This window comes from Pseudophryne corroboree, chromosome 5 (assembly GCF_028390025.1).
Source record: "Pseudophryne corroboree isolate aPseCor3 chromosome 5, aPseCor3.hap2, whole genome shotgun sequence".
NCBI classification, from domain to species: domain Eukaryota; kingdom Metazoa; phylum Chordata; class Amphibia; order Anura; family Myobatrachidae; genus Pseudophryne; species Pseudophryne corroboree.
In genome coordinates this window covers 420882443-420898370 of record NC_086448.1, presented here as the reverse complement: position 1 = coordinate 420898370, position 15928 = coordinate 420882443, and the positions used below count along the sequence as shown (strand labels likewise).

Below are 15928 nucleotides of genomic sequence, written 5' to 3'. Positions count from 1 at the left end.
TATGAGGACGATAGTGTACTCAGATTCTGCCAATAATGCAGCAGATAATTGCAATATCTCTTGTGTTACAGGATTTATAAATAGGGTTTTTAGTTCATTTAGTGATAATCATACATAAACTGCTGTTTCCTCGTGACTAACAGGGCTGAATGTCTTGATTAATAGGTTTTAAAATCTGAAATGTAAATAAAATCTATAGCTGATAAAATGTGAAAATACTTATGATTTACGTTACTGCCTATAAATATATAATCTTTAAATAATGTATTCTATACATATGTAGTTATAAATTATAACTGCTGTGTTCTCCACTAGATGGGGATGTTGCATAATTCTGAACTACACTGAAATTTATACAGAATAATCGGTATCCCCATTAATGTGCTTTCTGCATCAGTAACAGAACTTTATTCTATGAAAAAAAAGTACTGGCACTCTGAAAAAAGGCACTGGGACTCACCAAATAGTACAAGACAATACAAGATTGATAGTAGCTAGTTTAAACCCTTATTTTATTCATTTCTGAAATCATTTCACTGATTTATTCTTGTGTCCGGAAATAGTTATAAGAATTAAAAATGACAACCCACATTTTAAAAAAAAAATGCTAGTACTGTGTACCATTGAGAAGCATCAGAAAATAGCAATGATCAGGAATACCAAATAGTTACGCCAATTTTCTAACGTAATATTTCTAGAGAAAAGGCTTACTTTCTATTGAGTGCCAGGTAAAAACCTCTGTCCACTTTCCCGTTGTTTAGGAGCATCAGGAAATCTTTGTGATGCAATGTTTTAAAGCACAAATAAGTGGACGGACCTGGGATTGCTTTAAGATATTTGACCCAACAGTTTCCTTTATTCGCTAAAGAGAGGCGGTTTCCAAAGATTCGGGCACTGAAGCTCATACACAAATTCTTACTGTATTGCAGTTGCTTGGCACATTCAGTCTGGCACTCTTATAGCAGCTTCAGTGGTGGCAGTGAGATGCAAACCCTCTTGTCATTACCCATTAGACCTCTAATTATGTTTATTATACAACAGAAAGGGACAAGAAACAACATTTGCTTTGTAAAAACCTTGTTAAATATGTTGATAATGGATGGCGCAAACTACATACCAGAGCTGCGCAGCAGTTGTAGTTATGCTCCAGGATAGTACTGTACAGTAAGTTTTGTGTGTCAGTTGGAGAAGCCAGTGAGCTACAAGGCATTTCTTGCTACAGATACATGGCCCTTCTGCTGCTGTTTCTATACTCAAACTTTTTTTCTTAACTTACAACTAATGTTATATAACGGCCTTTAGCAATCTAGAATTTCATTCCTTGATGGTACGCTCAACCCAAGTGCAAGGCTGGCAGCTGGGGACGTCTTTTCGTATGTGCTCAATGGGCTCTTGCCCCAGGAGTATAAGGACCTTAGGCTGATAGCTGAGGGTTCCCTCTTTCCACGGGTACCAGATTTTTGAAAATCGGCCCTGGGGAACCAGAGATATCGGACTTCAAAGCAGTGGTCCCCATCCAAACCCGTTAATTGCTCTTCCCAGCCAGATATCTCAGGTTCTGTCTGATTTAGAGTTTTTCTGAGGGTATACTCCAAAAGTTGTGACTCTCCCCTTTTGGTGAACACTGGCAGCTTGTCTCTACTATTTAAAAAAGCAATCAAATATAGCCAAGCGCTTGATACACACCAATCTAAATGCAGCCAACAAAAATAAGGCTACTCAACCTTATCAGAAGAAAAAAATCATAAAACAGAGATATTGTAGCGCATATAGATTGGGCAAAAATGTATTGCTTCATTTCAAAAGATAACAAATACAATTTAATAAAACCAACAAACATAACCACCAGCCGGTAATTGAAACACATCAATATATTATTTTAAAAAACATGAAATATGCTCTTTTCTGTCTGAACACTATTGATAAAATAGACAAAAGCTCATTCAGCAATATCCTCTATAGTGTATGTTTTGACTGCTATATTAAATCAGTCCACTTTAACAATGTAGCAGTCCATTCAGATATTTAAAAACACTGTATCACTGTAGAAATAATGTAGCAGCGTGACACACTGTACGCTGATAAATCCAGCCAGCAATAATCACTGGTAGCTGCAATAATGGGTTTCAATGACAACAACGTGACAGGAAGTCCATTCAGAAATTGGGATCCGTTGAAGCTAAAAGGATTAATTCTTAAAAGTGTCTGGCCAGACAGAATATGTATGCTCACCGCTCTCTTCCAGCATTAAGATCACAGTGAACTCCTCCCGGCTGCTGGTGCTTTTAACCTTTAAGGGCAGTCATCTCTGGAGGGAATCATCCGTGTAGATCTGAAGATATTACTGGCAGTGAGCAGTACAGTTGGCAGTGGTATGGAGCGGAGATATATGAGTCCATAACGCGTTTCCCCGCCTCCCTCCGTGTTCAGCGGCTTCATCAGAAATAAACTCACTGCTCCCTTTTGCTCTATTTAAACCTCGCGGTTAGTTACCGCGGTGACGTCATCCCGCCGTTGTCTCTTTGGCGTATCATGCCTCTCTCTGGCTTTGGACCGCATACGGCTTAAGGGCGTATGGCCGCAGCTTTAATTGTCACACCTGTGTAGGTCCAGCTGGTATAGTGCTCCTATATGCTCTTATCAAATAGGCTGGTAGTAACCTTGACGGGATTATATTAAATGATTATTTCACATGAGATCTACATTTAACTAATGATTTGTGGATACCAGCTGGACCAACACATTTGTGACAATTAAAGCTGCGGCCATACGCCCTTAAGCCGTATGCGGTCCAAAGCCAGAGAGAGGCATGATACGCCAAAGAGACAACGGCGGGATGACTTATCTTGTATTACGCAAAATTCCTTGGGAGCACTGCCACCCACGAGTTACATATACGGGACTCTTGTATTACTCTTGTAATAGTTGGTCTTAGTATCATTCACTTACCTTGCAAGTCTTGTGCGGAATAAACCCCCAATAAAATCGGGGAATCTCTTAGTTGGATGCTTAGTATGATGTAATATATCAATAATAATACCCAATAGAATTGGTTATTATCCAATAATAATACCCAATACCCCCTATATTAGCATGCATTTTCATCCATCCACTTTACTTGTCTTGTGATGTTCATTACATGTCAACGACATAGCATATTATTGAATAATTCATGAACTGAAGGCTGGTTTGATGACTTGGCCAAATGAGAAATTCATATGGGACCACAAAACACAGCAAAGCCACTGTTAGATCTCCCAGGAATGGAGCCTAGATAGCAAAAGTCATAAATAAAACTAATTCTTTCCCTGGGAGAGTTAGACCAAATCCTAAATATGAACTCCTCCAAATCTTTCCCAGACCTTCAATACAAAACTAAGGGGTATATTTATCAAAGGGATATTGCGGGAAGTCCCCCAAAAACAACTAATTTCAGACTACACCCAGAAAAACTAAGTATCCTCGGGATTTAAGAAAGGGGAATACAGCATCTCTAATATCTGCTGCGGTCAATCCATTTTCGTTCGCAGAAGCAGCCCCATTGGATTGTATGGATACATTTTGAAATTTACCAAGTTCCGAAAAACGTAGGTTTCTGGAACTTAGCTTTGATAACAAACGCCATTGTAGATTCCCGCTGATCTCCACTAGCACATGCGGGTCTGAACCCAGACGTAAAGTGTTCACCTTAGTGATCACTTTCACTCTTACACATTGAAGGGACAGCTCCTATCAGTGCCTCTGTCTCTGCATTTTATTGCTGGTAAATTTAGGCTAAACTTCATTTCTTTTTGCCATGATATGCGTCAACTAGAAATGATAATTATCGGGACCAATTCCTGGTCTGAGGCTGCATTGCAGTTTGCAGTGAATCAGCAAACTGTGCATGCACAGTGGCTGCATCAGTCCTGCGGGATCATTCATATTGTGGTCGCATCCCCTAAGGATGTGACCACAAGATGATTGACAGCAGTCGGCGTTGGTTGGAGGACGACACAGCATTGCGGGGGTGTGGTTGGCAAAACAAGGGAGTGTTGGGAGCAATTTTCAGGGACGGCAGCGTGATGTCACACGCAGCCGCTCTGAGATAGAAAATGGTGCCGGACCACCTGCCAGTGCAGCCAGACTGCACAGGCAGGGGTCGTCCTCTAATCGATGCATTCGCAATTAAATTGTGAACGTATCATGGGGCAGCGCGTCACACATGCTGGGCAGCCTTGGCCTGTGCTGGGCAGCCCCCAGCATATGAGTAGATAGAAGCAGATCTTGTGTGGAAGCAAGATCTGCGTCCATCTCTAAATAACCCCTATGTTCCCTAAATTCTTGCCATATACTAGCCCAAAGTCTAAAACTCCCAAATTCTACATATATAAAAAGCCGTCATGCAGAATTCTTTGAATAAATGGACATAGTTTATTTTTCTGTCATGTATTATTACGCTGAAGAAAACGTGATATACTCTATCAGTGGTTCCCAAACTTTTTTGAATAATGGCACCCTGGATTTTCAGATTTCTTTTCACTCCTAGGCCAAAGGGTTCTCATTGAGAAATTTAGAGATAAATATTAAATGAAGTAAATTGTGTTTATATGTCATCCTTAGGGTCAGTTATGTGGTGAGGATTCGCTTCTGTTTGTGCACATATTTTATGATTGGCAGCCACCAGCCCAGGTTTTACCTATTACATTGACCATGAATAATTTGAATTGGTTCTGGACCACCAACCCAGGGCACCCCTGCAAGTGTCCTGAGGCACCCCAAGGAGCCAGGGCTCCCAGTTTGAGAACTGCTGCTTTACAGTACTACTGGAGATTTGGAATACAGCTGGAAATTATCCCTCATCTTTATGAAACCAATTACCCTCAGAGTGTTTATTACAGTTATTACATGCTAACCATATCATTCTGCATTATACATTCTTACTCTACTTGCATAAAATATTACATGCGAGCAAGGAAGGGAATTATACAGGCTACATTAATCAAATCCAGGTTTATGGCACAATTTTATTGATGAGGGGTAAAACAAATCTGGGTCTACTTTAACTTTGAAAGAACGTTTATTTGTAGTATGTGACTCCCCCTATTTATTGATGCACTGAATCTTTATTTATAGGAACTTTAGTTAACGTTTGAATTTGTTATATATTTGCCTTTGTAAATATTTAAAGATGATTGTATAAAAATATTTTGACTATGCGATTTCCCTTGAACTCCCCCAGAGCCCAGATAGCACAAATTTTGACTATCTGTACTTTCCATTTTGTCGATGGGCCTAATTCAGACCTGTTCGCTCACTAGGGTTTTTTTGCAGTCCTGCGTTCACAATCGCATAGTCGCCACCAATGGGGAGAGGGTATTTTCGCTTTGCAAGTGATCGAACGCATGTGCAGCCGAGCTGTACAAACAGATTTTGTGCAGTCTCTGAGTAGCCCCGGACTTACTCAGCCACTGCGATCACTTCAGCCTGTCCGGGACTGGAATTGACGTCAGGAACCCTACCTGCAAACGCTTGGACACGCCTGCGTTTTTCCAAACACCCCCAGAAAATGGTCAGTTACCACCCACGAACGCCTTCTTCCTGTCAATCACCTAGCGAACGCCCGTACGAATGGATCCTTCGCACAAACCCATCACTGAATGGCAATCCACTTTGTACCCATGTGACGCGCCTGCACATTGCGGTGCATATGCATGCGCAGTTTAGACCTGATCGCAGGCTGTACGAAAACGCAGCCTAGCGATCAGGTATGAATTAGGCCCAGAGGGCCAGAGTCTACTCGGCACATGCAGGCGACAGAGGGAAGCCTGCATAAAGATGGCACAGAGCTCTCCTCCTCTTTCGCTGCATCAACAACACTAAGATCGTATCCTGATGTGGTCGCACGGTAACACAGTATGTCCAATTGCACACAACTTAAGAGAAGTGCAGTTCAGGTCTGAATTAGCCCCCATGTACGATTTTGACTAAGTGCCAATTTTGACTATACTTTGTACTAGACAGTACACTAGATAGTCAAGATTGACCTGCCTGCACAGTCTATCTAGCCTTGCGATACCGACCCCATTGGAGTGTTGCATCGGGATCGAATCAGTATCGCAAGCTGCCTAGCACCATGAGATATGCACTAACTTTCCTTAAGATTTTTACTATATAGACTAAATCTTACAGATTTATCTTACCGTGTGTACACACCTTTATGGGCCATATTCACGGCCCGATTTGGGGAGAGATGTGTGCTGAGCGAACTGCTTAACACATATCTCTCCCCCCGCTCAGCACAGCGCGATGTGTGCTGAACATGTGGGGGGAGACGGGGGGGGGGGGGCGCTCATTTCACCCAGCGGGTGATATGAGCGACCTGCTAGATTGGCCAATCTAGCACAAGCGATAGCGATGCGCGGGGCTGCGCATCGCTATCGCTGTGAGGGGTACACACATAGAGATCACTGCTTAAAATCTAAGCAATCTAGTCAGATTGCTTAGATTTTAAGCAGCGATTGCGCCGTGAGTACCCCCCCTTAGACTTAGCTTCTATGAAAGTTATAGTACAGAAAGTCTGCTTGCAGAGCTCAATGATCCATTAGCGGACTTGTCTTACCTATAACACCTTTAATTTCTTCTTATTGGGGTCTAATATTCTGCAGTACAATATATCATGGAGAGGAATATATTGTAATGTCACTGGGGACTTTACCACTTCAGGAAAGTCCCGGGAATATGACAGGGAGTGGGCAAAAACCTTATACTGTATATTTGCAGGATAAATCTGATGTCTAACATATACATTCCCCCGTGCTGAGCACAAGTGGGTAAAAAATATTTTTGAGATTACAGCCTGATTATCAAGCAGCACTCATCTGATCATGTATAGGTGACATGGATGTGAATATCACAATGCTTGGTGGGTTACAAATGCAGAGAGTCCTGACAAATCATAGAATAGAGGTTGGAGTACAGAGTGAGGCAAAAAAAAAACCTCCCAGATTTTAAAGGTTAACAAAAATAAGTCATGGTAAATGCTATTCAAAATTTTAGTACATAACTATGCCCTAAAAGTGCATAGAGAATACAGTTTATTTTCAATTGGTTTTGAACATGTTCTAGTTATTTCTTGGTGTATAGCAGCCTTCAGTTCATTAATGTTTCTTGGTCAATGTTTGTAGACATCAGCAATCAGATGGACCCATTGGCTGTGTAGAGGTCTTTAATGAAGCTGATGAGGACTGTTTTCCAACCAGTAATGAAAATTCGGCTTGTTAACGTAGCCAGACAAATGAAAGTGAGCTTCAGCAAGAAACTGCAGCGGTAACGCCGGAAATGACCATCCAAGTGATGAGGAACTTCAGGAATCAACTACAGATGTGTATCACGAATGAAGGTCATTATATGGACAATATTATATTTAAAACCAATAGAAAATAAACTAGATTCCATGCACTTTTAGATTATGTACTAAAATTTGGAATAGCATTTACCATGTGTCAGGAAACCATAGATTAGGCTAAAGGACATTTATAGCCCTGATTCTGATACATCACTTCCACTGGACTGTGATGAAAGTGGTGCCTTTAAGTCAAGGACTTTTGGGGTGCTACTTGTGCCCACGTTAGCCAGTGGTTCAATGTGGGTTAATATGGTACATTTAATACACATTTTTATCATGAATGTTGCTATATATTATGAATATACAGTATGCCAAGGTTGTGATATATTTCTAATGTTATTATCCACATGTACTTTCTATGTAATTTTGTGATGTATTCCATCTGTCCTCTGTGTGTATAAACCAGTATATAGTATAACAGTGGCCACATTATTGAAAATAGTTAAAAGGTTAAATTAGCCTGTGGACTGCATACTGTAGATGAGGTCAGAAACTGTGTTTACAAGGTGACTAGATTATCTCAGACATGCAGATATTGCCTCCATAGGTCAGTGCCAGATTAAGGTCCACATGGGCCTTGAGCTGAAATTGCTGAAGGGCCTATTGTGTGCCACCACAAGAGTGTGACTAGTGCTGTGGGGATGTGTTCTGTGTTGTTTGTGGGACAGCATCCAGGGGTGTAAAGTCAATCCAGTGGCAAGTTAGAATTTGGAGCTCATGAGGTCCTCTATGTACGTATGAGTCTACAGTATGCCTATATGTGCCTATGTCTGTATGTGCCTATGTCTGTATGTGCTCATCTGTGTCCATATGTGCCTATGTCCGTATGTGCCTACAGTATGTCTATATGTGCTCCTCTTTGTCTTTATGTGCCTATATCTGTATGTGCTCCTCTATGTCCATATGTGCGCCTGTCTGTACGTTCTTCTGTATGTCTGTATGTGCCTATGAATACTGTATATGTGGCCCTCTATGGTTTGGGTGCAGGATCCTGACAGTGAGGATGCTGGCGGTCAGAATCCCGACACTTCTTGGTAAGTAAACTAACCCTACCCCTTACCCTCTCCCTAAACCTCCCGAAGCCTAACCCTAACCCTCCCCTCATGCAGCCTAGCCCTAACCTTCTTCTCCCACAGCCTAACACTAACCTTCACCCTAGTGCCTAACCCTAACCTTCCCTCCCGCAGCCTAACCCTAACCCTCCATAGCATACTTACATTAGGGAAAGGGGATAGAGAGAGAGGAGACATACAGAGAGAGAAGGGGTAAGGCAGAGAGAGAAGGGGGAGACACAGAGAGGGGGAAGAGAGGTAGAGGGGGAGGAAGGGAGAGGAGAGAGAAGAGGGGAGACAGAGAGAGAAGGAGGGGAGAGAGTAAGAGAGGTAAGGGGCAGTGGCGGTTCTTGCCACGGGCAAGCAGGACTTTTGCCCGGGGCGCCGCCTTCCGGAGGGCGCTGGCGCCATCCGGAGGGCGCTGGCGCCATCCGGAGGGCGCCGCACCGTGGCAAGATCCGCCACTGCTGCCCGCTGTGTCCCCCGTCCGCCTCCGCTGCCCGCTGCCGTCCCCGTCCTCGGCGCCTCCTGTGAAGGGAACTAGACGCTATGCGTCTAGTTTCCCTTCGTGGAGAGTAACTGCTGAGCGGTGCGCGATGACGTCATCGCGCACCGCACAGCAAAGGTCCTCTCCACGAAGGGAACTAGACGCATAGCGTCTAGTTTCTCTTCGTGGAGAGGACCTTTTGCTGTGCGGTGCGCGATGACGTCATCGCGCACCGCTCAGCATTCAAGCGGCGCTTTCAATGTACAGGGGGCGTGACTCACCACGCCCCCTGTATTAGGCCACGCCCCTTTCCTGAACCGGCCCTGGTAAGGGGGAGACACAGAGAGAGGGGCAGAAAGAGAAAGAAGGGGGGAGACAGAGACAGAAAGAGAAGGAGGGGGAGACAGAGAGAGAGAAGGGGGGAGCAAAGAGAAAGGGGAGACCGATAGAGGGGGAGGGGAGAGAGAGTGAGAGAGAGGGAGCGGAGAGAGAAGGGGGAGACATAGAGAGACAGAGAAAGAGAATGTGGGAGACAGAGAGAGAGACACACAAAGAGAGAGAGAAGTGGAGACAGAGAGAGAGAGGGGGGGCGACAGAGAGAGAAAGAGAGAGAAGGGTGGGAGACACAGAGAGCAAGAAGGGGGAGACACACACAGAGAGAGAAGGAGGAGAGAGAGAGCGAGAGAGAGAGAGAGAGAGAGAGAGAGAGAATGGGTAGAGAGAGAGAGGTAAAGAGAAGGGTGGGAGACAGAAAGACAGAGAGAGATAAGAGATAAGAGTGGGAGACCCAGAGAGAGAGAGAAGGGAGACAAAGAGCGAGAATGGGGGAGACAGAGAGAAAGAGAAAGAGAAGGGTGGGAGACACAGAGAGAGAGAGAGAGAGAGAGAGAGAGAGAGAAAGGGGGGACAGAGAGAGAGAAAGAAGGGTGGGAGACAGAGTGAGTGAGTGAGAGAAAGAGAGAGAAAGAAGGGTGGGAGACAGAGTGAAAAGGGGGAGACACAGAGAGCGAGAAGGGTGGAGACACAGAGAGAGAAAGAAAGAAGGGTGGGAGACACAGAGAGTGAGAAGAGAGAGACAAAGAGAGAGAGGAGGGTGAGAGACACACACACACACCCCCACACACACACACACACACACACACACACACACACACACACACACACACACACACACACACACAGACGTGGGAGACAGAGAGAGAGAAAGAGAAAGAAGGCTGGGAGACACACAGAGAGAAAAGAGGGGAGACAAAGAGAGAAAAAGAGAGAGAGAGAGAAGTGTGGGAGACACAGAGAGAGGAAGGAGAGAGAGAGAGAAGGGGATAAAGAGAGAGAAAAAAGGGGGAGACAAAGAGGGGAGAAGTGTGTGAGAGAGAGGGTTGAGAAAGGATTGAGAGAAGCATCCCCCCCCCCCCCCCACACACACACACACACCCCTGTATTTCCTCCTCCTCCCTGCCTAATTCTCCCCAGACCGGACGATTGTCTCTCTATAGTCAGAGGAAACACCTTATCACAGAGTTTCCCAAACTGTGTGCCATGGCTCCCTGGGGTGCCTCGGGACACTTGCAGGGGTGCCCTGGGTTGGTGGTCCAGGACCAATTAAAATTATTCATGGTCAATATAATAGGCAAAACCAGTGCTGGTGGCTGCCAGTCATAAAATATGTGGCCAAACAGAAGTGAATCCTGTCCCTCACCACACAACTGACCCTAAGGATGACATATAAACGCGACCTACTTAATGTAATATTTCTTTCTAAATTTCTCAATAAGAAATTTTTGGCCTACATACGCGCACGCAGGGGGGATTTCCGAGTACCTGGAAACCCCCCCTGCCCGCCGATCCATCGCGCCGCTGACCAATATTTATTTATTTAGTTTGACACGGAGGAGCTCCGCAGGCTGTTTCTGCCTTGCGGCAGCTACCTCCTCCACACTGAGACGCTGGCTGAATGGACACTAGAGGGAGCTGCAGCGCACAGCTCCTGTCAGCCTCAGGAAGCTACTGTACCATGGAGCTTTGATGCAGAGAGCTGGCCGGGTGAGGCTCCACGGACTCAGCAGCAAGCCACCAGGTAGTTGGTGGGTGCTGATGGGTCCCAAGGGGGAGGAGTGGAAGGGGTTCTGATGCTGGCCGGGTCAGTGCTCAGACACTGTATTCCACTCTGCAAAAGAGTGTACAATATATTTAGAATCACAGGTCTGGGGATGTGAGCAGGGGTTTTCTGGGGGAGGGGGGGGGGTTACTTTAATAAATAATGGTGGTATATTTTCTCTACATGATAGTGGCTTTGTTTTGTTTTTTAACCTTTTTGTGAAAGAGGTGTGTGTGTGTGACAGTGTGTCTGTGTGTGTAACATAAATGTATATTCACTGCATATACTGTAACTGTGTGTGTGTGTGTGTGTGTATTTATGACATTCAGGTGTGCTATATAAAGCTATATGTGAGTGTGTTTGTGACATGTGTGCTATATGTGTGTGTGTATGTGTATATATAAATATATATATATATAAAGACCAAAAATGTTCGGCACTCCACCTGACTGAAAGACACAGCACGCTCCGGTGCCTGACCTGGACACACCATATACGCAAGCAGGCCAGCTGGACGGCACTCAAGGAGACTGGATATAATCAACAAACAGACAGCTGAAGCTGGTATGCAGTCAACGTTTCAGAACTTTACTTCTTGAAAAAAGAAGTAAAGTTCTGAAACGTTGACTGCATACCAGCTTCAGCTGTCTGTTTGTTGATTATATCCAGTCTCCTTGAGTGCCGTCCAGCTGGCCTGCTTGCGTATATATTAGAGATGAGCGGATTCGGTTTTACTCGGTTTTACTCGGTTCTCAAAACCGAATCTTATTGGCTCACGGATGTCACGTGTTTTGGATAGCCAATAAGATTCGGTTTTGAGAACCGAGTAAAACCGAGTAAAACCGAATCCGCTCATCTCTAGTATATATATATATATATATATATATACATACACTGTATATACTCTGTATATAGGAGTGCACCCTGACAAGTGAATGGTGGTACTATCAAGGGAGTGCCGTGTGTGTGTGTGTGTGTGTGTGTGTGTATATATGAATAGGAGGGGATGAGGGTTTGTAGCGACCTTGGTGTCAGTAAGGTAATAACTAGCAGTAAGTTTAAAAAGTTAAAAACTATTTATTCACATAAAAATTCAAACATAAAAGAGATACATAAAAAATGGGACAATTTAAAACACAACTGAACTAAAAGCACCAAATAAAAGAGTATAAAAGATCCTTATCTTAGAGAGAGGTAGGTACAGGTCACCCATATATATATATATATATATATATATATACACACACATACATACATACATACATACAGCACTGGCAACACTCCTTGCTCTGGAATCGGAATCGTGGGGACATACACTATATATATATATATATATATATATATATATATATATATTTTATTATTATTATTATTTTTTTTGTATTTACATAGGAAACCCCCCTGTAAAAATCCTGCGTTTGCCCCTGGCCTAGGGGTGCCGTGAAAAAAAATCTGATATTCTAGGGAGCCGTGATTCAAAAAAGTTTGGAAACAACTGCCTTATCACTTGCTTCATGAACTCTTTCCTCTGTTTTAATTGCTGCCCTGACTTGTCATCAAATGGCATATGGAACACGTAATTCTCCTTGTCCTCTTGACTAGTATAATTCACTACAGTCATGTCATAGCAATCCTATAATCTATCATCTCTACACCTCACCCCCTCCTCATACTGGAATTACTGTGTACATCCTCTCATCACAGTGTACATACTTCTCCTCACGACCCCCCTCTCCTCTGTACAGGCGGCACTGTACCTTCAGCAACAGCAGGTCCCCTTGTCAGTGGCGCTGCCAAAACAGCTTCAGAGAGGAGGCAGTAAGAGGACAGGGAGGAAACACGAGTGGAGTGGAGGGGCTGGACAGCCTCCTTCCGTCTTGTTTCCGCCTAGGCCAGCCTCTTAGCACTAGATCCGGCAAAGGGGCATACTACCGTACTGGCTGCACATAAAACGGGGATGGTGCTGCTGTAATGTATGTGGGCACTAGGTGGGGTGGAGGGGGCGAGGGAGGGGGTGAGTGGCGCTTCAGACTGCCACTGATGACAGAATTTTTTTTCTTGCCACCAATGTCTGCCAGCACTGTCTGGGCCTATTATCATGGGGGCCTGGAGCTGCAGCTCCATCCGCCCCATTGTTAATCCGGCCCTGCCATATTAATCCGGCCCTGCCATAGGAATAGCCTGAGGAAATAAAAGTGACAGTCCTGCAGCCCATAGGTAGAATCCACGGGTGTGGTGTGGAGGGTCGACAGTAACTAGGTAGACGGTGTCTAGGTCGACCACTATCGGTCGACCTGTAACTAGGTCGACAAGGATGCTAGGTCGACAGGGTCTGTAGGTCAACATGGTCTAGGTCGACAGGTCAAAAGGTCGACATGAGTTTTTAATGTTTTGTTGGTGTCTTTTCTCCGTACAGTGACCGGGAACCCCAATTAGTGCATAGCTCGCTTCACTCGCCATGCTTCGGGCAGGTTACTATTCCCAGTCATAGTCTGTGTGGATCGTTAAGTATGAAAAAGTTCAAATAAAGAAAAAATTTGAAAAACTCATGTCGATCTTTTGACCTGTCGACCAGACCCTGTCGACCTAGTTACTGTCGACCTAGAAGCCGGATACCAGAATCAACCACTGGATGAGATTATAACTACACAGTAACAATTCATGCATTTATACAGAAACTACAGTTTAGACGTCATATTATGAAAACAAACCCTTGATAAATAGGTCCCTAAATATTGAAATATTATTATTATTTGTATCTTTCTATGTTATTTTCTGCAAATAATATATCATTAGGTTGATTTGGAATCCTTAGCTCACCAGAAATCCAGAAGTGCTATCCAGGAGGCAACGGACTCGGCACACAAAGCATCTGTTGAGAAATGAGGAGTACTCTGAAGTGTTGGAGTCTGACTCTTGTGCTTTGAACAGTTTTTTGAGGAAGAAGTCTTCTCCTGTGTAATGAAACAGTCATATGAGGGACAAGAATATGACATTAACAAGTTCACAGTAATCTGGACAATGTATTATTTCAGGGATGTGTATTGTCAGTGCAGATTGCTGGGACTCGGAGATAGGTCTATCCGTTACATATAAATAGCATGATAGTGGGGTGGGTGAATTGGGATGTTATATTAATTCTGAAAGCTATCAATTTATGTTGGAAAGGGCTGCATGGCTGTTGAAGTCACCTCACCTCAAAAAAAGGGAAAAAAACAAACATAGGGGGTAATTCCAAGTTGATCGCAGCAGGACATTTTTTAGCAGTTGGGCAAAACCATGTGCACTGCAGGGGGGGGGGGGGGGGGGGGGGGGCAGATATAACATTTGCAGAGAGAGTTAGATTTGGGTGGATTATTTTGTTTCTGTGCAGGGTAAATACTGGCTGCTTTATTTTTACACTGCAATTTAGATTGCAGATTGAACTCACCGCAACCAAATCTAACTCTCTCTGCACATGTTATATCTGCCTCCCCTGCAGTGCACATGGTTTTGCCCAACTGCTAACAAAATTCCTGCTGCGATCAACTCAGAATTACCCACATTAGCAACATTTTTTTCCTGTAAAGAAACGCGAAGGTTTTCTCCACCCACCCACTATAAAGTAGTGACACAAGGCTGCTTTCTACTCCATTTACAAAGTAAGGAGAGCAACTGCTTCAAACAGAAATGTTTCATTTGTATGAGAAAAGTGTGTTCACTTCAATCGGTTTATAAAATGCTAACAGTAGCGTGCATAAAGCAATCAATACAATGAAAATAAATTGATCAGGGCCTGTTACACATCGCAGAGTTTCCCAAACTCCGCCATTACAGTCCAGGTTTTAAGGATAGCCATGTTTGAGCACAGGTTACTTAATTAATACCTTAGTCAATTTAATTTAACCACCTGTACTCAAACATGGATATCCTTAAAACCTGGACTGTAATGGCAGAGTTTTGGAAACTGACAGAGCATTGAATGAGCTTAATATAGGCTTACAATACTATTCCTTTAAACCAGGACACTAATGCATTTCACATGTTCTGTGGCTGGCAGACTTGAAACCTGAATTTCACCTGGTTTTAATCAGCCATATATAACTCCCAACATGACCCTCTTCAGGAGGGACAGAATGCTCTGCTCTGCTCCTGGACTTCCCTCTTAATCTATCATTGCCATCACCTGTGCTGAAACACCTTTCTTGTCCATTAACCTGTTCAAAACAGGTGTTGGCAATAATAAATTAAGAGAAAAGTCCAGAAGCAGAGCATTGTGTCCCTCCTGGAGAGGGTGATGTTGGGAGGTATGGCCACAGAGCCTGTGTAATCCATGAACGTGCTGGTTGAAAGGGATGGGATATTATGCCTAGTTTAATATAAACTGTGAGATTTAAAAATGGAACATTTGTTCCTCCGAAATAAAAAACTACTACAAAAAAGTAAGAAAAGGTAGTGATGATGGAGGTGAGGGGTTGATCTTGAAGCTTCGGTAGCCTCACAGCCTGGGGAAGTTGGTGGTAACACATGAATATGAGTGCACATGCATCCTGGGGGACCAGAGTTTCTTTTTGGTATTGCAGCATTGTTTCTACCAGTGTGTGGTATTTTGTGGGAAAGGTACAGCACCATTTGTAAAAAAATAAAATAATAATAATAAAAAAATGGAAGAATAGTGCCACATCTTTCAGTTGATGACTGATTGCAACCACATGTGCTCTGTGGATGACATACTGAAAGACACTTCTCCAAGTAGGAGAGAAAACCTAAGTATCTATTAACCACTTGCCTGGCGTGGTCGCATTGGATCGGTTAATACCACACCAGAATGTGCATTATCTGACCTGTATCGCAAATCATGCGACCAGTCAGAAACACAGAGTGACCAGCTGCCGGAAGATATCCTTCTAGCAACCACCAATCAG

At 43.7% G+C, this 15928-nt stretch overlaps 1 protein-coding gene across 2 annotated transcripts in view; it reads right to left on the bottom strand.

Annotated features, from left to right (window-relative positions):
• AHRR (aryl hydrocarbon receptor repressor) overlaps positions 1-15928 on the bottom strand; it is a 682994-nt gene that overhangs the window by 17982 nt on the left and 649084 nt on the right. For both annotated transcript variants that reach the window (XM_063922793.1, XM_063922794.1), the window contains exon 7: positions 13845-13978. In XM_063922793.1, the coding sequence (XP_063778863.1) occupies positions 13845-13978 (134 nt within the window). The remainder of the gene's footprint in view (positions 1-13844; positions 13979-15928) is intronic.